Source organism: Sinocyclocheilus rhinocerous, unplaced genomic scaffold, assembly GCF_001515625.1.
Source record: "Sinocyclocheilus rhinocerous isolate Xijiao unplaced genomic scaffold, SAMN03320098_v1.1 scaffold208, whole genome shotgun sequence".
NCBI classification, from domain to species: Eukaryota; Metazoa; Chordata; class Actinopteri; order Cypriniformes; family Cyprinidae; genus Sinocyclocheilus; species Sinocyclocheilus rhinocerous.
Genome location: NW_015650085.1, coordinates 243,398 through 267,650, shown reverse-complemented (window position 1 = coordinate 267,650; position 24,253 = coordinate 243,398). Strand labels below are relative to the sequence as shown.

Genomic DNA, 24,253 nt, shown 5'->3' with positions numbered 1-24,253 from the left:
ACAACTGAACAAATGAATCAGTGTTTTGAATCAGTTCATTGAAATGAACTACCTGAAAGGAAACGATTTGCTGAAATGAATCAGGCTTTCTGAAAATTACTTGAGAGTGGAAATCTTTAAAAACTCATTTGATAATTGTCCAGAAATGTGTCCTTAAAAACAGCAATGTAGCATTTTCTCAAACTAAACTGCTGCTCACTTGTGAAAAACACTTATTTAGCTACAGTTGATCATGTCTTTGCTGTTGTAATCATAATAATGTCTGTCTTTTTCTTTCTTCTGTCTCTGTGCTGCAGAATACTAACGGCATGTACACAGGCCACTTATTTAGCTACAGTTGATCATGTCTTTGCTGTTGTAATCATAATAATGTCTGTCTTTGTCTTTCCTCTGTCTCTGTGCTGCAGAATACTAACGGCATGTACACAGGTTTCATCAAGGTGCAGTTGGACCTGCGGAGGCCCATTACAGTGAAAGGAGGCGGGGCAGGAGGGGTCAAAGGTCAGGAGGCGTTTTACCTTCCGCGTGGCTCCATAAACACATTGCATATCAGCAGCACCAACACGGTGCGACAGGTGATCGAAGCGCTGCTGAGAAAGTTCACCGTGGCCGACAACCCCGCCAAGTTCGCCTTGTTCAAACGCTTCAGCAGAGAAGACCAAGGTGAGATTCGGAACACGAAAAAATGCATCAGCGTATGTGTGTGTACAGTAATGACTCAGGTCCCCTAGTGTATGCAGTATGTGGTTTGGCAGGACCAGATGCATTCCTGAAATAGATCAATCTGAGGAACACGTGTGTATTTATGGACGCACTCATACATTCAGGACAGGCCTGTTACTCTATGTGCACGTATGTGCCAAGAATACACCATGCCATCGTAGTAAACACACATACACAACAGCGGATGTCTGTAGAAACCTGTTGAATGCTCTTGGCAGATACTAACCAGCCTCGTTTCCCACATTTCAATGCCATACAGGGATATTCTGCGTTGGGGATGGGTCAGGATGGTCGACTACTGAGTTTACTAGTAGTGCCTGATTGATTTTGAATAATTTTTTGGCTCTATACATCAAACAGTGGATTCCTGAGAAGCTCAGCATTGGTTTTACTCTAAAAATGTCAGTGTTTCTAATCCATCTCACTGCTTTGACGGACCCCAGCCACTGTCTGAGCCCCTGTTGACGCCACACACACAGCAGGAATCCAGACACACATATGGCTCAGGGATTTTAAGTACCTGCTTTAATAATCTATGTGCTGGGCTGGAATGTGCGCTGGCTCATGTGAAAGAATGAATCATTATAAGAACCGACTCATAAGAGTCATTCATTCATGAATCAGACTACACTGGTCTGGATATTTTTTGTTTGTTTGTGCATACAGAAAGCAATAGAAAGACGACTTGTCTTTGTATTATTTTTCTTTATGCAGTATTTAATCTTCAGACTGCAAATCTAAAACAAAATGGCTTAAACATCAGGCATTATCATGGGGAAGAATCTGGATATTATCTTATTTAAAAAATTCTGTCCTTTAAATCCGATAATCAGTTATTATTTATTTATTTATTGTTTCCTCTTAGTGGTCTTTGTACAATTGGTTTTCTGTATTTATTTTCTATATAAAATTACATTTATTTTTTTATTTCATATTCTCTATAGTGCTGTATAATGTACTTGTTTTAATATACTGCACTTTCTAAAATCCATATAATGTATAGATAAAATATAATATGTAATATTATTTTAACATACTGCACTTTGAAATACTAAAAATATGACTGCAAAGTCAGATTTGCACTGCTGCTTGATTTATTGCTTTATCCAGTTTTTTTATAAATCTTATCTTATTCAATTCAGACTGCAAATGTAAAACAAAATGACTTAAACATCACACTTTATCATTGAAAACAAATCTGGATATTACCTTAAGTAAATCCCACAATTATTCATTTATCCATGCTATTACTTATTTATTTTTTTTATTAATGTGGGTATTTTATAATTATTTTTTTCAAGATTGCATTTTTTTTATTGAGCATATTCTCAGTCTAGACTACTGTCTAATGTACTTCTTTTAATGTACTGCATTTTGTTACTGATCCAAATACAAAAATAAGACTGCAAGCTCAAACAAAACACTTTCTGTTGCCGTGGTGCAGTCTATTCAGTCACACTGAATAGCACTTCTACTTGATTTATTGGATGAACTGAGCATCGTAGTACTATGGGGAGCAATAACGCTCATCCTCAGTTATTTTTTTGGAGAGTGTGAAGGAGCCAATAAGTGCTGCTACCAATGGGGGAGTATTTGCTGAGGCCACCGTGAGAGATCTCCAGCACACACTAGGAGACAGATATGTGACACTTTGTGTTTGGGTTGCGTTTTACAGCTGGTTTTCATGCATATAAGGGGGCTCTTAAACAGCCTGTCTAGACAACTTCAAGAAATGCGACAGTTCAGACGCTGATAAACTCCCAGTTCAGAGCTCATTACAGAAACAGACAGACCCTCATGTGTGATATCACAGCGGTACGGCATTTAAAAGACCATGCATCAACCGCATTAGTGTAGACATAATAACAGCTCTTCTTGTTCTGATTAACCACTGCTGGAGGCAGAAGGAAGCCCCCATTAAACAGGAAGTGAGATGAGAGATTCCTCAAGAATGAAGAAATGCAGGTTTGCACACTCTAGGTGGAGGAAAATCTCCCTTAATGCTAGAGTAAACACAGTAGTTCCAGAGAATTACCTTTTGTTCCTGATATTAGGTTGTACGCTTCCTTTTTCGTACTTAAAGTTTGTTTTTGCAGTGAATTTTGTCTTAGATTCAACATTCAGTGGCGATGTTGTTTGGCGTGTCTTCCTCTCTGTGGTGTGTCAGTCCTTTATTAAAGAGTACCTGATTCAGGGCTACATTTAAAGTCTAGCTGCTTTAATTGACATGAATGTACTTTTCAACTTTTCAGAGAGGGTCTCAGTTACTGTTATTATGCTGAAACCCTGTCCGAGGAGTTTTATTGCTAAATTCATCCTCTTCAAACGGTTATAGCTCCTAAAAAAAACTATTTAAAAAAACTGGTTCCTGTACTAAAAACAATGCAGTTTTATCATGATTAAAAACCCTCTTAGAGCAGTTTTATCTCCAAATTCATCCTCTTTAAACAGTTTATCTCTTAATAAAATGTTTTTTTAATTATATTGTGTATTTTGATAGTCTCTCAACACATTTCCAAATTTGATATTCATGATGCATCCCTAAAGGCCCATTCACACCAAGAACAATAAGGACACCAACGCATGATAATAACGTTGTTTATTATAAGCGCACACTGCATTTTTGTCGTCTGCTGCTTTAAATCCTCAAGCTCGTTAAAGTCGAGTGGATTGGCTGTGTTTTTATCATTCATCAGCTTGAAAAAAATGTTCTGAAAGTTAGTACAATTGTTAGAACAATATCATTGGAATGTGGACTTCACTATTCTCATAGAATTAGAACAATTATTAAAACTTTGTAGATATCATTTATGAATTATCGTCTTTGGTGTGAACTGGCCTTTATTCTTGCCTGATAGTATTATAATTTTTTGTCTTTCTTGCTATGTGAGTGAAGTGTCTGTGATGGTAATCGTGTGTGTTGTGTCTGTATGTGTGCAGTGTACACCTGTAAGCTCTCAGAGGAAGAGCACCCTCTCTTCCTGCGTCTGGTGGCGGGACCCAGTACAGACACACTCAGCTTCGTCCTGAAGGAGCAGCAAACTGGTGAAGTCATGGTGAGCATTCGATTTCGGTTTCTATCTGAATCGTATATTAATAAAAATAAGCAATCATGACACACATCTTCCTCTCGTTCATCAGTGGGACGCCTTTTCCATCCCCGAACTGCAGAACTTCCTCCGCATCTTGGAAAAAGAGGAACAGGACCAGATTTGCTCGATAACCAGACGCTACAATGCCTACAGAGAGAAACTGGAGGAGGTCATGAGAGCGACGGGCGGACCGGGATAAAGCCAACATGTTACGAGAAGGAACTGTAGCACTGCTGCCTCTAGTGGTCACTGTGTGTAATGAACACTTATTAGGCGTCACCGTGCCAAGCGGACACCCAGTCTCAGAAACTCAGAGGAGAGCACTGAGCTCCCAGAATGCACCTCAGGTGCCATATTTACCCATCTACCCTCTTTCACACTTTCAGTTGTTTCTCATGTTCTCTGTTCTTTTACCTCTTGTGAAAGATGCAAACGTGAAAATCAGATCTGTTTTTTTATTTAATTGTTGGATTCTGTGGTTTGTACATATTTCGGTTTGTTTTAATTTATGTGGGTGAATTTATAATTTTTTTATTTTTTTTTATTTTACTAAAAGAGTCAAATATACTTGTTGACCAGAAACTGGTGGGATTTATTTTATTTTATTTTATTATATTTTAGATGAAATACAAAATGACTCATAGTGTGCCCTACCAAAGATAGTGTTGATGTGCTGTTGACAAAATGATAACCTGATGGCCACATGAGTTCAAACAGACAGGAAGCGCATGTTTGTGATAGAGAAGATTGAATGTGGTGATGTAGGGACAGGAAATGAGGACTAAAGCAATGTCATAAACATTGGTCTCTGAACGGATGGCTTAAATGCAAATAAAAACCTTTTTAAATCAGAGAAAAGGTAAGCATGCTTAGGTGATGTGCTGGAATTGGAAGATTCAGGAAGTTGCCGAAGGAGCATAGAGGATGTTGGAAAGTATGCGGGAAGTGTCATGCAGCGGTTTTGAAACAGATCTGACTGATGTCGGTCGGGGTCAGATGGTCTTATTCAGTGAATTATGGGTCGTGATGGCCTCTAGTTTAAGCAGATATTTGCTGTTCACCTTTCGTCATCAACCCTGGAAAATGCGTTAGAGAATATCTTCAAGATAAACGACTGAATATACAAGTAATGAAGATTGTTTGTTTTGAAGCTACAGCCTGAAAATAGTAGATTTAAGCTAGTTTTTTTGGTGAATATAATGTATAATCACACTGATCTGATTTACTGTACCAAAAGTAAATTTCACGTGCATTTCTGCATTGTATGGAGATGTAGCTGAAACTGTTACTGTTGTGAGGTACAGTAAAATAAATGCAGACAGTGCTTCTTTGTCACAGCACACAAGGTGGACATTAATGACGGTGTTTGAAATGATACTTGTGTATCAGTAGATGATTTAATATGTATACACATTTATATTTCTGTGTGCTAGTGCTGCATGACGGTTTTCTGATTGGTACTGCAACATTATTGTCTATTGTGACACATGCATAGCGAGGTAGCTGCACCTTGTGGTCAACCACTGTAACTACATCTCTGCAGTCTTATGTCTCACCTGTGTCAGTTCATTCGAGTATTTTAGACACAGATTGTGTGCTTTTTAAAGATTTATTTCTTTATTATTATTGGTTTTATAACCTCTAACCAAAGATCTAGATAAAATGCATAGTTTAATTTAAGTTTGATGTAAATTGCCTGGTGCAATCAGTTTTACACCGCAATAAACTGAGGTTAAATTACAGTATCTATCTTGTCTGGTGGTTTTACCATGGCAACTTTAATTGTAAACACTGGGGTGAATATAAATTAGAGTAATTAGTGTAATTGTTGTGTGAATATAACGTCACGACAGTCTCAATATATGCAACCGAAGAGGATTTTGCAGGGGAATAAAACCAGTAATCTATAAATGATTTTTGGGCACTTTATGTTTTAATTCAGGGAATTATTTTTGTTTTATTAGTCTTCATCAGATGCATATCGTCTTCCACTGTTTTAAAACGGCATTGCATCTAGTGGAAGCTCAGTTGTTTTATGGAAGTGTTTTTTTTTTTTTTTTTTTGAATCTTTTTTACTTCTTTTTTTTTTTTTTTTTAAGCTGTTTTAGTTTTTTTTTTTTTTTTTTTTTCATAAACAAGCTTTTGTTTGTAGAGTAAGACTGTGAATGAATGTTAAACTATATTCGTGTAGTAAAGGGGTGTGGATGTGAGTAAACTGCTGCAGTAATTTTGAGTATACATGCATGTGTTATATTAATTCATGCATATTTTATGGCTGTTTTAGGAAATCACAGGCCAGAGCCGTTGATCTTTCTGTTTAACAGCATAGTTAGAGATCGCTCACAAAATACACTCTGCATTTGCCAAAAATTCTCATTTTGTTCCACAGTTGTAAGTTACATGCATATTTTGGGGATGTTTATGATATAAGTTTCATACATAGAAGAAGGTGTCAAAAGTGGCATACATGGATGAACATTGTTTTTGAGAGGTTTGGACTAAATATGCATTGTTAGAATCCAAATGAATCCAGACGTCATGCATCTTTGACAATGACAGAGGTTTTTTTGAGGGTTTGTATTGTCACCGATTGTGGCCTTTATTGTTAAAGACCTGGTTTCTCTAAATAAAACTTTAAAGAAAAGTTTCCCGATTCACTGCATTTGTCGTCTGTGCGGAGAAACTGGCTCAGTGTCCGCTTGGATCATGCTGTAAAAATCCACCCATGAAAACTTGATCTCACTTTTGACAAGCTCAAAATGCTGGTATTTCTAATTATCTGCAACTCAGTTGTCATTAAACACAATTTTTATCCAAATTGCACAACCTACTTGCAGTTTTCCTCAAATGGTCACACAATGGCGGTTGCACCAACCGTTCAGCTCATTTACAAGCTTTCAACATCACACGCTACACTGTAAACTGTAAGTGAGGCCACAATTCACATGTGAATGCTGTGCCCTCTGCGTGAACCCGTGTTAATGTACTCAGCGCGGAGCTCATCGAAGACTCACCGCACGCGCGTCTTCTCTCATGGCGTCCGTGGACACACGCTGAACTTTATACAGCTATCAGAAAGACTCGCGACGCAACCATGTAAGTTTACACAAGTTATAAAGACCGAATATCGTATTTAAAAGACCTTGGGCGTAGTGCCAATACAAACGTTCGCTTTGGATAAATAAACGTGGTGTTTTTAGGCGCACTTCACATTCTCTTCACGAGGGAAAGCGGTCAGCTGTCGCGAATAACGCGTTATTTAGTAAGAAAATCGCGTTTCTTTTGTGATTTCGCATCTTTTGTGTTAACGTCTGATGTACTTTTGATTATGTGATGTTCCTGTTAGGAGGGAACTGCCTCAAAATCCTTTAAAAATATAGTTACATTGAACATGTTCACCCAGAACGTTATGGCATATTTTGTTTGGCTATAACCGCCTAAATGCCTCATTATAATATTTAGTTGAATAGAATATTTATATAAATAAATAGCATGTTATTATATCAATTTATATTTGAATTAATCAAAATATTACATTTAATTTGATTAATATTATTAGTAACACTATTTTTGTTATTATTTTGCAATTTCTGTCATTCTGAATGCCAGGATTTGTTTTAGTTAAATATAATTCTTTAAATAAATATTGTTATTATATCAGTATATTTCAGTATATGGGTAAATCTTAAATATGTGGGGTTCAGAGTTATTTTAGTATCATTGAGAAATTGTGGTTTAATACTATTGTAGTTTTTATTAATATTTTGATTTTGTTTTTTAGATTTACATTTCCATTTTTATTTTAATTAAAGTTTTTGTAAATTTGTTGCGTTTTGTCTTTTTATTATTGAATATGTCTATTTAATTTATTACACTTTTTACTTGTTATTTATTATTATTATTATTATTATGATTTTAGTACATAAAGTAAAAAAATGAAAATGTAAAAAATATATATATAATAAATAAGTTATAAATTTTTTTTTTTTTTACTTATATTAACATTTATTTTATTTCAGGTAACTAACCTTTTTTTTATTTTATTTTTTTTATTAAATAATTGTAGTTTTTGTTACTTATAATTACCTTGTTGGTTTTTAGATTTTCCATTTTTATTTAAATTTTAGTTAAGGTTTCAGTAATGTGTGTGTGTGTATGTATAATTTATCAATATAAATAATAAAAAATACTTTTAAGCAAAAAATAAAAACAGCATTTAAAAATTATTTCAGAATGCTTTTATCAGTCAAACACAAAAAAACAAAAGTTCACACCAACCTTTGCAATGCTACTAACAAATATAATGAAAGAATTATGTGCAAAACGTCATTAACCATGTCAGACATGTTGATCAGACTGGAAAGTGCTTCACTGAACAGATATATTGAAGTATTGTGAGAAAGAACTGCTTATGGCTGTCTGCCACCTCTCAGATCATTTTGGGTGATTTGAGGTATTGCCAGAAGATTGATGAAGGTTAGGTAGTATTCTGAAAGTAAAACAGTCCCTTAATGCCTCAAGTTTGGGTTGCTGTAAGTGAGAGCAAAGCAACAGCAACCCACCGCAGGATTTCCCTCATAGAACCAAAAATACACAGGTTCATCAATGACCTGCTGTGATCCACACCTTTGGCTCATTCACAACTGACATCCGTCAAACACAAAACTCAGAAAAGACAATAATGAAATGCTAAATACAATATTTGCACTTAGCGAATCAATTAGTTGTGGTATAACTCAAGTGAAATGTCTGTCCAAACACAGATTGTGCTGCCATATGGGTTAGGAACCAAAAAGTGAGAGAATATTTTTATACAACAAGATATTTTGTGCATTAAAAATATTGTAGTTCACTATCATATGCAAGTACATTTCTGCTATGGGATAAAATGACAAAAATGGTAATTGCAACTTTTAATCTCACAATTTGAAAATCAGAATTGCAAGATATAAACTCACAATTCTGAGAAAAAAAGTCAAAATTGTGAGTTTATAACTCGCTTTTATTATATAAAGTTGCAATTCCGAGAAGTCCGAATTGTGAGAATTCTGAGTTTACATCTAGCAATTTTGTTTCAGAATTGTGAATTTATATCTTGCAATTCAGAGGAAAAAAAGAAAAATCCAAATTGTGAGATAAAAAGTTGCAATTATTATTTTTTTTTTTATCCCATAGCCAAAAACAAGCTTCCATTATAAATGCTTATCATAAAAGGCAGGCTTGGTGCAGTTGTAAATATTTTTATAACTGAATATGTGGAGCGAAATGTTTCAGACACATCTGGCAAACAAACAAGTAATCCAACAATTTGAGTGCATTACAAAATTCGAGCTTAAGTTCAAAACTGTGCATGTGTTTAAAGCAAAAGTAAAACAAAATCTTCAAAATGAGTAAACTTAAAATAAAGACAATATTCTGTGTTATTGTTAAAGCAGCAAACTGAACATTAATTGAGAATAAAGAGGAATATGATGTGAATGCTCTCACAGATGTGTGTCAGCTGGCAGTTTGTGATGTGAATGAGGGCTGGAGGGGATGAAGGCCGTCCTGTCTGTGAGTGTCTGTGGTGTGTTTGGTACCCTGGGCGCACCCTGATGACCTCATCAGAAGAGGAGAGACTGGGCGTCTTTGGGGGAACGTCAGGATATAAAGGCAACAATAGGGCTTGTTTTTCAGTGCCCTTTATTCTTTCCCTCCATTAGTCTTCTTCCTGTAAACCTCTCCACGCTCTACTTCAGCGTCTGTCGTCGTTTGTTTCTGTGAGGCACGAGGCTGCTGAACATCAACTGAGGATCAAACCTAAACCTGGTGAAACGGTGACAAGCGAGACAAACTACCATGTTAAAAATAATAATAATACAGCCATTCCCAGTGAATGCTGATTGTTGAAGTGTTAAGGAAGCACTGACAGTGAGTCGTAGACGCCTGGCGTTCTGCAGGACTGTCCCGAGCAGGACTGCAGCATCATTAGCCATTAAATAAAATATATTTTACATTTTTAAATTAATTGTTTTTATTTGAGTTATTTATTTATTATACTTGGCATTATTAGCGCCAGTTAGCTGTTGGAACCTCTAGATTTGATTTTTACCTCGTTATCATCAAATTCACAGTACTGTAAGTTGGCGGCCTGTGATACTGTGCGAACGCAGGCGTACGTGTTATTGTACGAGTCTTCACACACACAGTCAGGAAAACACTCCTGCAGAGAAAACAGCTGTGTTACAGCACTCTTTTTTTTGTGATTACTTTAATGTCTATTTATTTTTATAACGCAGACCCTCACCGAGACCCCGGGGCCCAGCAGAGGGCAGGCTGGGTCTGAGATGCTGCTTCCCTCTCCCTCATATTCCACCAGTACATCAGATCTCCACGTGCTGCTGTTCCCTTTTCCAGTCTGAGACACAAAGACAGCTCAAATGAAATGCAACCCCTTATTAATTATACTGAATGTGTAGCAAGAAACACTATAAAAAAAAATTAAAAAAACGTGCATTATGCCCAAATTGACCAAGAATGCTAATACTTAAATGCATTTTTTATTTATTAATTTTAAAGTTGATAAGTTCAAACAGAATTTACCATGATAGGAAGAAACGACATCCCGTCCATCTGAGTTTCATTGACGTTATATCCTGCGATGTCCAGAATTGTTGGACCCAAATCCACATTTGCGATAAGTAACTGTCAAAACAGATAAATTATTAATGACACATTTTGTTCATGTAAATATTTTATATATATATATACACTACCGCTCAAAAGTTTAGGATCAGGAAGACTTGTAATGTTTTTTAAAGAAGTCTCTTCTGCTCATCAAGGCTGCATTTATTTGATCAAAAATACAGAAAAAAACGGAAATCTTGCAAAATGTTATTACAATATAAAATATTTTATATAATATTTTATAATAGTGCAGCTGTATTTTCAGCATCATTACTCCAGTCTTCAGTGTCACATGATCTTCAGAAATCATTCTAATATGCTGATTTATTATTAGAATTATCAATGTGGGCAACAGTTAACAATCTTAACAATTTAACACATCCTTGCTGAATAAAAGTTTTAATTTCTTTCAAAAAAAGAAAGAATAAAAATGTACTGACCCCAAACTTTTGAACGGTAGTGTATATTGTTAGAAATTAGAAGAGGAACTCGGATATCAAATTCATAGAGTTGCCTCTTGTCCATCGGAAGAGAAAACTGGCCTGAGAGGAAGAAACAGGCACATGACAAAATAAAAGCTGGGTAAAGTTAGAGAAAAACCATTTCTCAATTATGTAACTCATCATGTACCTGTGTGGTATCCATTGTCGGAGGTGAAAATGATGTAGGTGTTGCTAAGCTCTCCTCTGACCTCCAGCTTTCTCACCACCTTCTCCACCAGGTCGTCTACTGATAGTAAAGTGCGCCACCTATTGGAACAGATCATCAGTAGCACATTACATCCTGTGCAGTATTAAAATATCAAGCGAGCGATTTAAAAGCATCTGAATACCGTTTTCTATAGGCGTTATCCAAGAACTCCACTGAAGAGTTTGTCATGGGTGTTTTTGCTTGTCTGATGAGCCAGTGCTTGTCCTGAAAAGCAGGTTGAAATGCTGTCAGATACTCAAAAAGGCATCCATTCAGAACATCTACAACACATCAGGCCCGTACCTTGCCGTGTATGTTAAAGTTAGGGTCTCTTGGTGCTTTAATGTTGGGAAAACTGCTCTCGTACTGAGGAGCGGCTGTCCAGGGCGAGTGCGGGGCCGGTGTGGACACCATCATGAAGAAAGGCCTGCGGTTAGACTTGTTTTCCAGGAAGTCAATGGAAATATTGGCCTGGATGGAATCAGAAGCTACTTAACATCAGTTACATGAGGTTTGATGTAGTCTCGTGTACACAGGTGAGATCTGCTCTTACCAGAACATCTGTAAGGTAATCCTCACTGTAGTTCTGTCCATGCCGCTGCGCCCTGCCATTCACAGACAGTGTGTAGTTGTAGTATCTGGAGTTTCTCTCCTGTAGGAATATGTTAAAATCATCGCGGAGATTTCACTCTAAACAAATCTGATTTCATAAACTTGTTTTAAAAAAAAATTCAAACAAGTTTCAAAACTTGTTACATTTTTTTATTAAAATCAAAATTACAGTAAAGAAATAAAAAATATTAATATAAAGGAATAAAAGAATTAAAATGAAGGAATACATTTTTTTTAAATAAATATTTCAAACAAAAATGAATACATGTAAAACATAAAAAAATATTAAAATGAATGGAATTTTAAAAATATAAATAAACAAAAACATATATTTTACTGGTCTTTAAAAAAAAAAGCTTTATCTGTTTGGCTTCCATGATCCATGTAGCTTCACACAAAAACCTACAATCTGCTCTCAATGAGTTATGAATCATAGGAGCTGCTAATCAGCAAGGTTCTTTCTCTTCTGGATTCATTTCTTGCATGAGTTCTTGTACCAGCTTCACAAACATGCTATATTTTTGGCTACAGACTGTTTTCCTAACCTTCCAGTTAAAATGAGACCTTTGCAGCACTGATGGGAAAGGTTGAAGGGCTTGTCAATGTGTTCCAGCTTGTCATTTCTCTACTATGATTTAGCAGAGAAGCTGGAACACACTGTCAAGCCCTTTTAATTTTTTAACCTCTTTATTTTAATTCTTTTATTTCTTTTTTATATTCTCTTCAGTTAATTTTTTTTTACTTTATTTATTTATTTTCTATGTTGTCTTCTACTAGTGATTCTCAAAGTTAAGCCACCAGGCCTCTTCTTTATGTTTTAATTATAAACCATTATAGGTTTTATTAATATTTTGAATTAGCTTTCATTTTTGTTTTCATTTTAATTTTAGTTTATTTGCTTTTTTAATTAAAACGACAACTTATCTGCACTAGAGCATCCAGTGTACTGTACATGACAACCCTAAAGCTCTGGTAAAAGCACGATCTTCTGACTTTTTCTTACCAAGGCGAACCAGTGATCCCATCCCGGAGGGACATGCTCCACTCCTCCTGCTTTTTTACTGCCGTACTAAAGCAGAGAAACAGATATGATGATTCAAGGTGATGTACTGTCAACTGATTCACATCTATGACTGCAGGTATATATAGACTATAAAATGTTTTCCACCCTAAAGGAAGGGTTTCAGCATTGCAAAAGCTCCCAGTTTGTGTCTTTACCTCGTTCAGATACTTCCCAGCAAAGAAGGTCTGATAGGTGCCGTGTTTCTGAAGGAAGGCAGAGAAGGTCTCGGGCTCTTGGGTCTTCTGCCATGCAGTGCTGCTGCAGTTGCCCTCCAGCGTGTTGTTGACCACATGATGGTTATGAGGGTATTTGCCCGTCAGGATACTCGCCCGGCTGGGACAGCAAAGGGGACTGGCGACAAACTGCATGAGAGAAGAAATGGCAAGGAGAGTTGGGAGATGCTGTGCAAAATTACAGATGCAATGGCAAACATGCATGCTGGTTGATCCACAATGCACATTCTACTTGATATCCCTAACAAATCTATAATTATTCTTATTTAGAACAATATGAGGGCTTTTTAAGCTTACAGTTCATGCCAGATCCAATAGCACTTGTATGCAACAAGGGATAGATCCAGCACAATTTCTACTTACCGTGTTTGTAAAGGTTATCCCAGCATCACCTATCAGCTTTTTAGTCTTCACTAAAGGCATCTGTACAATAAAAGATGGCAAGATGCTGATTAGCTCGTTTACTTAGCAACGATACATTTTTTTTTTTATTGCAAACAATTCAGAGATGACATTAATGAAATACAACTTTGCATTCATTACACAATGTATCAACAATACATCCAATGTCATCTGAACATATGGAAGAGAAGAGAAGAAAAAAAAAGTTGACAATGACTGTTAAAAGAGAAAGATGCATTTAAATAGCTTTTTTATGAACATAAAGGCAGGAACGAAAAACAAAACAAAAAAAACACCAAAACAAGTATTAATCACGGTACATAAAAGATCTCATCATATCTCTTCAAAAATGAAATACATTTTTTGTTATTAATTACTCTTAGTGATCTTAGCAACGATACATAAAGTGAAATGCATGGAGGAAATTACGACCACAGAGAATGACAACAAAAAAAACCCCACTTTCTTAGAAAATATACTCACCATTCCGCCAATGGAGACATCCAGATCATCAGTCAAGATTAAAACAATATTCGGTGTGGGATTCATTTTAGCCTCGGCCAGACTGTTACAAAGCAAAGTGACGCAGATGAGAATAAAACGTAATATTACTAACGGAGACGAAACCATCTTTGACGCCGAATTAAAAACAAATAAAGCCATGACCTAAACGAGAACCTTTATTTGTGATAAAAGCATGAAATACTGTTAAGGAAAACGCTCCTTCAGAGGAACAGTTAGCTTGCCTTGTCTAGTGTATGAAATTGCGAATCATACTATGGCGACATTTTTGCCTCATGAATATTAATTACACATTCTGACGTTGCTCGGTTACCTCTTGAGGCGTCTAGTCACGTCGCCTAATTTATATTACCTACAGCATAGTAGGATTCGCTAATTCGCCAGAAGACTGACGCCCACCTACCAACGTCTGCCGCACAGCCAATCAGATTCCAGCCAATCCCTTAGCGTCATTAATATTCATGCTCATGCCCGTCGCCATAGTAGGATTAATAAATCATGTTTCAGTCATGAGGAGAGACGGAAGACTCGGTCAGCTGATGTTTATGCTCAAAGGCATGATGTCATTCATAAAATTCATGTTTTATGGCTTATGTGATCTGTACCACTTAAACCTCCACTAGTTTACAAAAGTTGTATATTTTAATAATATACGGTACAATAATAATGCAGTTTTTCGCTTTAATTTAGACTTTCATGCAGTTGGTCAAGAAAACCAGAGAGGACCCCTTTAGACCCTATTTTTTTATAACAACATAAACATTTCTTAAATCATTTTTACGGTGAATAAATTATACCTTATACTCTAATCAAATGGAGTAACTTATTTTACCTTGGAAAAAAATATGTTTGAGAAACATTTAATAATAATTAAATTGACGTGTACTTAAATTAATTTTTATTAAATTAAAATAGTTTACTAAAATAAATATATTTTTTTCATCTCGGATATATCCTTATTTGTCAAATACATGATATATAAATTTAGTTTTTGCCAGATGCTTAACTAATGTAACGTTATTTATTTTGAACACCTTCATTTACAAACAATTGGATGTGTATTTTTATTTTTAAAATGTTATTGTTGTGAAATAAGTAAATGCTGTATATTTCTTATTCACCGGTTGTTTACAAACTTTGTTTAAAAAGTTTCGGAGGAGGGTTGAACTATTCCTGCTGCAGGGGCGTGCAATCAGGATTTAGACCGTTCAGGAAGACAACTGGAGCCTGGGTAAAGCGCTGCCAACCCCGCTCAAGGAATGGAACACACCCGGAACTCGAGTTCCTTATTGATTCATCTAAAACACTCTTTGGTTTGTACTTATGCGCAGCATGTGTGCACGAATGTGTAATGTTGAACTTTAAAGACGGCTAAAACATGTCTGGAGTGGAAGTGGCCAAAGAGGAACTTAAGGAGATAGACATCTGCTCGGAGGAGGAGAGCGGAGTTTTTGTCAACTCAGGTGCGTCGTACCTTGACGGCTTCTCAGCGTTTCACAAATGGGTTGCAAATGGACGTTCAGTATCTGATGGATACTGTGAGTGCGCCAAAACAGCTTCAGTCTCACTATCCAAGTGCGCTAAAGTGCCTCATGGAGCACCAGCTGGAGAGATCCGTATGGAGAGAGCAGGAGGAGGTGGAGGGGGGATCCATGAAGCAGGTGTGTATTCGGATGAAGAGGATCTGAGAGCGTCCCGGGCATCATCTATAGTGGACTGTCTGTTAGTGGAGCTCTATGACACATACAGTAATGGTGTCAGAGGAGTGGACAGCTCGACCGAAGCCTCCAGCTCAGAAGCCTTCCTGGGCAGGAGTAACACTGGCTCCAACTTCCTCCAAGAACTTCAGGAGAAGCACACGAGACGCCATCAGATGAAATACCTGGCTCAAAAAGGTGAGCACCACTTTCTTTTTCAAGTGAAGTCAATTAAATTCGATTCAGACTGTTAATTTATTCTTGTTTATGTTATTCATAAACTACCGTCCAGAGTTTGGAATAATTAAGATTTGTTTAAAAATACAGTAAAATCTGTTACATTGTGAAATATTACAGTTTAAGATAACCGTTTTATATTTAAATCTATTTTAATATGTAATTAATCTTAATTTTTCCAAACGTTTGATTGGTAGTATATGTGCATTATAAATATTTTAATAATTTACAGAATTTTTCCTTTTTTTTTAGAACCCATATTTATTTATATTTCAAATCATGCTATAAAAAAATAAAGTGTATATGTAGGTGTTTCTTTTTCTTTTACCTTTTTTTAATTTTTCATCATTTTTAGACTTTTTTAATTTTTTAAGCTTATTGCATTTAATTTTTGCTGTGCATTTGCATTTGGAGTGACATTACTCTTAAGTAAAATTAAAAGTAATATTCTCTCAATATGATTAGGTCATTTAAAATGGTTTTAGATGAAGTATAGTGTGCCACACTGTAGATATTGCCCAGATGCTGTATGAGAACTGACCCAGTTATAACGCCACTCTGAGAGCCAGTTAAATCTTAACCCTTTGTTTGCTGAAGTAATTTAATTGTTGTCTCAGGTGCTCAGGTTCTTTGTAGGCCATCATGACAATTTACATACAGAGGTCTTTTGTACATATGTATATACAGTGTTAAGTCAATCATAACGATCTTAATCTTTCTACATAAGTTCCATGTTTTGCATGCATGAATTTGATTTGTTGCATGCTTTTTTATTTTCTATCAAATGAATGCATATCGTTTAGCAACCTTTATTTTGTGCTCAGGTCCAGAGGAGCTGAAGTGGATCATTCAGGAAGTGAAGTATCGTATTGGTGTGCAGTCGGCCAAACTGGTGCGTCAGGTCAAGAGGAAGGACAGACTTCGGCAGAAGTTTCAGAAGAACTGTGATATAGTCACCGCCTGCCTGCAAGCCGTCTCTCAGAAAAGAAGTAATTACAAATCATTCTCTCATTTCACTCCTCTTGTGGTCATTATTGCTTTGAGCAGTGTTAAATTACCCAAGGCCTTCTTTGCTATTTGAAGACTAATGTATTCCAGATCGAAAGCATGTCTTCGCTTTCACTGACGCTTGATGTCTGTTATCCTTCAGCTGCTTTAAAGGAATAGTTCACCTAAAAATGAAAATCTTCTGAAAATGTCCTCACCCTCAGGCCATCCAAGATGTAGATGAGTTTCCTCGTCTGAATCAGGAGAGAAATATGCACAGATCAAGCACCATTTACAAGCCAAAACAGTTCTAAACATATCACAAGATGTTAATTGATGGACTGGAGTGGTGTGGATTACTTGTGGATTATTGAGATGTTTTTATCAGCTGTTTGGACTCTCATTCTGACGGCACCCATTCACTGCAGAGGATCCACTGGTGAGCAAGTGATGGAATGCTACATTTCTCCAAATCTGTTCTGATGAAGAATCATAATCATCTACATCTTAGATGGCCTGAGGAGGAGTAAATTTTAAGAAAAGTTTCATTTTTGGGTGAAGTATTCCTTTAAAAGGGTGTGTAATATAGTTTACATAGGTAGCCGTTGCCGAAAAACTCAGGCTCACATATATCAAATGCAACAGGATTGACTCCTCCTCACCTTTACAACTGAATTATTTGCATTAGATTCAAAACACAGACTCCGTTCAATATCACTGAAATTCAATCCATTCGGTTTCAGAGCAGACACATTCATGTAATGAGTTTATGACACTGACATGTAAATTAGCACTGTAATGTTGTTGAACTACTGAACTCAAATTTGGATTTGGATTTTGCTCGCAAATTAGTCATTGTCCAGCAGTAATTCCCTTACACATTTAGATGAAATGGGTGCTTTTGTTCATATATTTGGTTCAGGCACGTGCATGTCCAACAAATATAGCGGTCTTGCATCTTTTAATGTCTTTTTCCTCCATTTTATCTACATGCAGCATGACAAGCACTGTCAAACAGGTACAGTATGAAATCACATCAAAAGCATTACTCTACATGGTTGCCGTTCAGCAGTCAATGTCTAATCTTAATGCAAGAGGAGACACTTTGTAGTTGTCAATGGTTATGATTCAGTTTTTTTATTTGTTGACATGTTTATTTTTGTAAACATGAGTAGCACGGTTTATCACTGTTGTTTTCTTATTAAAATGCATGTCAGAAAATATACTAGAAGGCTTATCATTCAATGGAAAAATATACATTTTCCATATCCAGGACTATTATTACTTTATTTTTTTGCCTGAAAATTTTAAACAACTGTTTTGTGTCTCTCGTTAGTCACATTAAGGGTGTTCTTCTTCATAGGGTTCAGGTAAATTGGGAGACTTTTGGACAATCATATAATGTTAATGATCGAATTTACCTGATTTTACTCTATTGTCTGGATAGTTACTTGAATTTGGAATACACTGTCATTTAGCATAAAATGAGAAAACCTGCTTTATGACTAATTTTTCCTTATCTCTTTCACTAATAATTAATCCCTAAAATAACATACTCCTTTCTCTGTGTTCCTTAAAGTACAACATTTCCTTTGTAAATCATTCAGATCGCTTGTATGACTGAATTTATGGCAATTTAACCATTTTATCCTTATTCTTATCTCAGGATTTTACACTTATTGGGTCCTAAATCAAGACTCATCTGTTTACTCTTAGATTTTTCTCAGTATCTTTATTGGAATCTACGGCTCCATGAAGAACCTTTGACATTCATAGAATCTTTCCATTCCACAAAAGGTTCTTTAGGTTTTTAAAATGTTCTTAACACTAAGAAAAAATTAACACTAAGAAGAAATTCTTTTAAGAACTGTTCACTAAAACCAAACATTTTTGGGGGGAACCAAAAATAGTTCTTCTATGGCATTTCTGCAACAACAACAAAAAATTTTGATAGTACAGTACATGGTATTTTATTTCCTTATTCCTTGCTGTTAAAGATTAAGGCTAAAGTTGGAAGCATGGCACTAGTCATTCATGTACAGGCCATTGTTTCTGGTCTCTAGCCCATCCTCCAGAGCTCCAGCGGTCCCTCCTCCCTCTCAACCCCGAATATGACGCTCATATGTGGGTGTAGACACGCGCATTACGGCGATATTCCGCCTCTCCCATCCTCCGCGTTCTTTTCGATCGCCTTTGATGCTTTTATTCCATTTATAATTCATATGCCTCAGGTACAGACACGCATCTTCACGTATGAGGATAAAGGATGCTCAGATGTGTTGTTTTTCTCTGATTTATTGATCAGGTCGATCATAACGAGTAGGAGGATATTTTTTAGATGAGATGGTTCTCGGGATGAGATCGTTGTAAATGCGCGGTCAAACGGACCTCTCAGGTTTTTCTCCAGATGAAGCAGGAAAGGTTTGTTTCCTCTAAGAGGTCGAGGGTTTGTATGAAACGGCAGAATGCAGCTGGAGGAGTCGGTAATATTATCAGTAATGTGCTGAAGAAACGCAACGGCATCTCTAGAAGAGCGCCGCGCCTGCTATGCACCCTAGAGCCAGGTGAATACAGCATGCTTTAAAATCATTCATTTTATTCATTATTATTGGATAAAACTGTTCCGAGGATTTCCTCCGCCCATTTATTTGCACTGGTGTTGAATGTAGAATGGTGTTTTTGTGATAATTAGATGACCTAAAGGGCCTTCCCATTTTATGTCAAAACCGCATAAACACATTTCATTACACCAAATACACAACATAATGTTCTTTTTAGCAACATCATATGATCCCTTTAATAAAAGAAATGGCTGTATCGTGGTCAGTAGACGATGTGGTGGAGCAACTATAACGGTCAACTATAACAAGTCGTACCACGCAGTGGAAAAGCGCCACTAGATACCTATAATCTCTGTGAATTTATTTATTTTTTGATGTATTTATTTTTGCCTGTTTTTTGAGGAGGCACAAGAGACAGTCCTGGCTTGGTACCCTAATTTTAATTTAATTTAATTTTTAAATATTTATTGCCATTTTTATTAATATAATTTTTCAGTTTTATTCATTTAATTATATATATATATATATATATATATATATGTGTCATGCATGATTTTATTTTTTGTTTTTTGTTTTTTACATCAATTGAAAATGTAATAATATTTTACAATTTTATTTTTCTATTTAGTAATTACATGTTTAATTTAACTTTTTTTAATTAATTGTAAAATATTTAATTACATTTTTAAAATGTTATTTGTTTTTTATTTGTTTTATATTTTATTGTTTTTAATATTTAATAATTATTTAATGCATTCATATTATTGCAAGATATTATATAAGCATTTTATTCATTTAATTATTTAATTATATATATATATATATATATATGTCATGCATGATTTTATTTTTTGTTTTTTGTTTTTTACATCAATTGAAAATGTAATAATATTTTACAATTTTATTTTTCTATTTAGTAATTACATGTTTAATTTAACTTTTTTTAATTAATTGTAAAATATTTAATTACATTTTTAAAATGTTATTTGTTTTTTATTTGTTTTATATTTTATTGTTTTTAATATTTAATAATTATTTAATGCATTCATATTATTGCAAGATATTATATAAGCAAGAAAATATGCAAAAAATCAATATCCTTTATCATTGTGTTTTGAAAGGTGATGATCTATTTGATCGATAAAGTGCTTCCTGATAGTTACTTTGCCAATAACCTGCGTGCCCTCTCAGTGGACATGGCTGTGTTCAGAGATCTGCTGCGACTGAAGCTTCCAGAACTTTCTCAGCAACTCCACCATCTCCAGAAAGTAGCCAATCGGGAAGGAGGAGGTGTGTAGCAACTCTGTGTGTATATATATGGATGCAAAAGAACAATGTCTATTCCAGGTCAACTGCATTGCGTTGGCATTGTGTTTCAGGCAGCTATGAGCCTCCGCTCACCAACGTCTTCACCATGCAGTGGTTTCTGACCATGTTTGCCACTTGTTTGCCCCATCACACCGTTCTGAAGATTTGGGACTCGGTCTTCTTTGAGGGCTCTGAAATGCTGCTGCGTGTAGCTCTCGCCATCTGGGCCAAACTCGGAGAGTAAGTTCATCAATCATCTGTCCATGACAGAGAGTTGTAGGATAGGCCAGATTCCAAAGAAAAATGTGATCATAAATTAAATATGAGATAATTTTCAGCTTGTATCAAGCGTTCTGCATCTCTCTCTCTCTCAGGCGAATTGAGGAGTGCCAGACTGCCGATGAATTTTATAGTACTATGGGCTGCTTAACACAGGAAATGCTGGAACACAACCTTATCGACTCCAATGAACTCATGCAGGTAAGACAGAGCATATAAAAGATCATGAATAATTCATGTCCTTAATTATATATAAACCTTATCATATAGATAAAACAACTGTAATGGCTTTAATGTTACAAAATAGTGTTTGAAAATGCTGGAAGTTTGCTTTTGGGGCTGAAAGTGTGTTTTCGTCCCGACAGACGGTCTACTCCATGGCCCCGTTCCCGTTCCCCCAGCTGGCTGAGCTCAGGGAGAAATACACCTACAACATCACCCCGTTCCCGACCCCTGTCCGAGCGAACAGCAGGTATGAGAGCTGAAGACACACAACACCCACAGCACAGATGGCATCCGTGAGAGTTTAGTAGTCATAAACACGTGAACATCACAGCAGGGTGCTGTTTTATGGCACATGTGTGTATATTGGCATGCAAATATCGAATGCAAATGTTCTGCCTTGTCTTCACAAGCTTTAAGCTTTATGCTTTATACTTGACTTAATTATTTTTAAAGAAGAGATGTAGGCAAGCAGCAATGCAATAATAAAACAATAAAAAAAATTATTGTATTTTTCTCTGTTAAAATGTTTATTTACATATTATTTAATTACATTATTTTTAATATTTTTTTCTTAAATTGTTGATGTAATTTTATATTATTATTTTTAAAATATTTTATTTTTGTGCAATATTTTAAAAATAACTTTATTTTTCGATTTTAATTTCAGTTAATTTACTGTTTTATTGTAATTTACATTTTATTTTTGTTTTTCTGTTTTATTTTAAAATATTTCATTACTTTTTAGTATAATTTTAGTGTAATTAAATAATTTTAGTGCAATTAAATGTATGTAAATACGTTCTTTAATTATTTTTGTGGTATATATAATTGTTTTATATTTTATTTCATGCATGGTTTCATTTTATCTTTTATGTATGCATCTTTTTTATTTTAAAATATTTAATACCATTTTTAAAAATATTATTTTTCACTTTTATTCATTCACTTAATTTTTTTTTTTTATATATAAAATTTTACTTCAAGTTTTATTACTTTAATTTTTTGTTTCTATTTTTACAAATGTAAAATTATTTTTATTAATAAATTAAATTATTTTACATAATGTAGTAATTTGCATAATTTAATTATTTAATTCAATTCAATTTATTTATTTATTTGTATTTTAAAAAATGTATTACTTTTTATATTATAATGTATAATACTTTATTTTATGCATGATATTTTCCCATGTATAGTCTGGCACTCCATGGATGGGAGAGTGATGATGATGCTGACATGGATGATGAAGACTCTATTGTCACTGCTCTGGGTTGCCTGGGGCCTCTTGGAGGACTTCTGGCTCCTGAGATCCAAAGATACCAAAAGCACCTTAAAGGTTTGTGTCTAATTAACTTTCATAAGCCAAAAATCTACTTTCGATTTAATAGTGCAGCCTATGAGGTTACAAATGTCACTCCTGCTCCATGATTTATATCCTGCTGAACACAGGAAATGATCAAATGCACAAGATGTTTCATTTAATGATTAGCATTTTTTGAGTCCCTAAAGCTGTATTGGCATTGTCAGAGTAAGGGTGATCTCACGGAGTAATGCAAAGATGAGCTCAGTGTAGCTCACTCTGCCAACCTAACCCTGGCAAATCCTTCCCAATCCTGTCTCAAATGGTTTTAATTCCCTCAGTGCATTTGTCAGTTCTTGAGGTACGTCGAGTTATTCCAGCAGTCCTTAATTACAGCCTTCAGTTCCAGTGCAACTAAACAAATGAAAGTTTTGGAAAAGAGCCAGCGCAGCGTTACTCAAGTAAAATGTATAACAAATATTCTTACATTTTGATTTTGGATGTTTTCTTTGTGTTTTCATCTGTTCTACAGATCAGAGAGGGGAGCAGAGCTCTCATGGCAGTAACATGGCCGAGCTCAGTCCCGGGGCGGTGGGTGCGGGACGGGCCGAGCACCAGGCGGCCATCAACAGCATGATGCTGGAGCGCATGAGCACTGACATCAGCGCGCTGAAGAAACAGTACTCACGCATCAAACAAAAGCAACAGCAGCAGACCGGACTACTGTACATCCATACAGGTAGCAGGATCTTCATTTTGAGCGTTTTACAGTTGTAGATGAGTTCAGGAGGTGACAGAAGGGATAGTATGTAGTGTTGGTCAGTGTGTTGTGACATTTTTCCCAGGACCTCGAGTGGAAGCTGAAACTATTGAACCTCATCAAGCCAGTAAACAGCAGAAGCACCACACTGGTACTGGTTTTTATAGGTCAACTATGGTTTCATTATAGATATGTGTTGCAGAGCTGTTTTGATCGGTGTCGGTCTGCTGCTGTATAATGCAATAAATCACACAATCATTTGGCATTTTGGTGACGGTTGAATTGATTAATGAAGGTTTTCCAAATCATGGGTTTTGCTTTGCAGGGAACTGGTACACGCTAAAGCTTGATAATTACTTTTTTTTAAATTATTCTTTCATTTCTTAAAATATTGGAGCATGTAATATTGCAATAGCACCTCTACAGGACATAATGGAGAATTAACGTCAACATAAATTTGAGAAATTCATAACTTCACACTATTTTATTTTTTTTTACATTTTTGTAATGATTTATTATACATTCTATTTTATATTATATTGAATTTATTATTTTTTTCAGGATTCTGGGATGAGTAGAAAGTTCAAGTCTTTACTGCCATTTTTTGGTTGAATTAAAAGATTCAAAGCATTTAATTAAAGGCATTAATTTCTTTTTAAATGAATTTATAATAGGTCGTATTTATTTTCAGGACACATTCTTATTTTGCACAACTCATAACTGCACATTATTTTAAAAATACAGAATTATATATACATTTGTAAAATTATTTATTTATATTATTTCTAGTAATTTATTATAGATTTGTACATATGTATGTAAGTGTGTATGTATATTATATATATATATATATATATATAATATTTATTATTATATTTAAATTATATATATTATAT

General features: G+C 35.3%; 2 protein-coding genes and 1 pseudogene across 2 annotated transcripts in view; 2 read left to right on the top strand and 1 right to left on the bottom strand.

The window, feature by feature from the left end:
* Nucleotides 1-5,883, top strand: part of LOC107711494 (ras association domain-containing protein 3-like) — a 40,731-nt gene extending 34,848 nt beyond the window's left edge. The window contains exons 4-6 of the mRNA XM_016516479.1: nt 408-663; nt 3,664-3,779; nt 3,865-5,883. Coding sequence (XP_016371965.1) covers nt 408-663; nt 3,664-3,779; nt 3,865-4,014 — 522 coding nt within the window. The 3' untranslated portion in view covers nt 4,015-5,883. The remainder of the gene's footprint in view (nt 1-407; nt 664-3,663; nt 3,780-3,864) is intronic.
* Nucleotides 5,884-8,948: 3,065 nt separating this feature from the next.
* Nucleotides 8,949-14,270, bottom strand: LOC107711493 (N-acetylglucosamine-6-sulfatase-like; annotated as a pseudogene).
* Nucleotides 14,271-15,245: 975 nt separating this feature from the next.
* LOC107711467 (TBC1 domain family member 30-like) overlaps nt 15,246-24,253 on the top strand; it is a 17,318-nt gene continuing 8,310 nt past the window's right edge. Inside the window, exons 1-10 of the mRNA XM_016516447.1 lie at nt 15,246-15,898; nt 16,762-16,926; nt 19,332-19,345; nt 20,607-20,775; nt 20,865-21,033; nt 21,168-21,273; nt 21,438-21,544; nt 22,494-22,633; nt 23,130-23,336; nt 23,443-23,508. Of these exons, the coding sequence (XP_016371933.1) occupies nt 15,382-15,898; nt 16,762-16,926; nt 19,332-19,345; nt 20,607-20,775; nt 20,865-21,033; nt 21,168-21,273; nt 21,438-21,544; nt 22,494-22,633; nt 23,130-23,336; nt 23,443-23,508 (1,660 nt within the window). The 5' untranslated portion in view covers nt 15,246-15,381. The remainder of the gene's footprint in view (nt 15,899-16,761; nt 16,927-19,331; nt 19,346-20,606; nt 20,776-20,864; nt 21,034-21,167; nt 21,274-21,437; nt 21,545-22,493; nt 22,634-23,129; nt 23,337-23,442; nt 23,509-24,253) is intronic.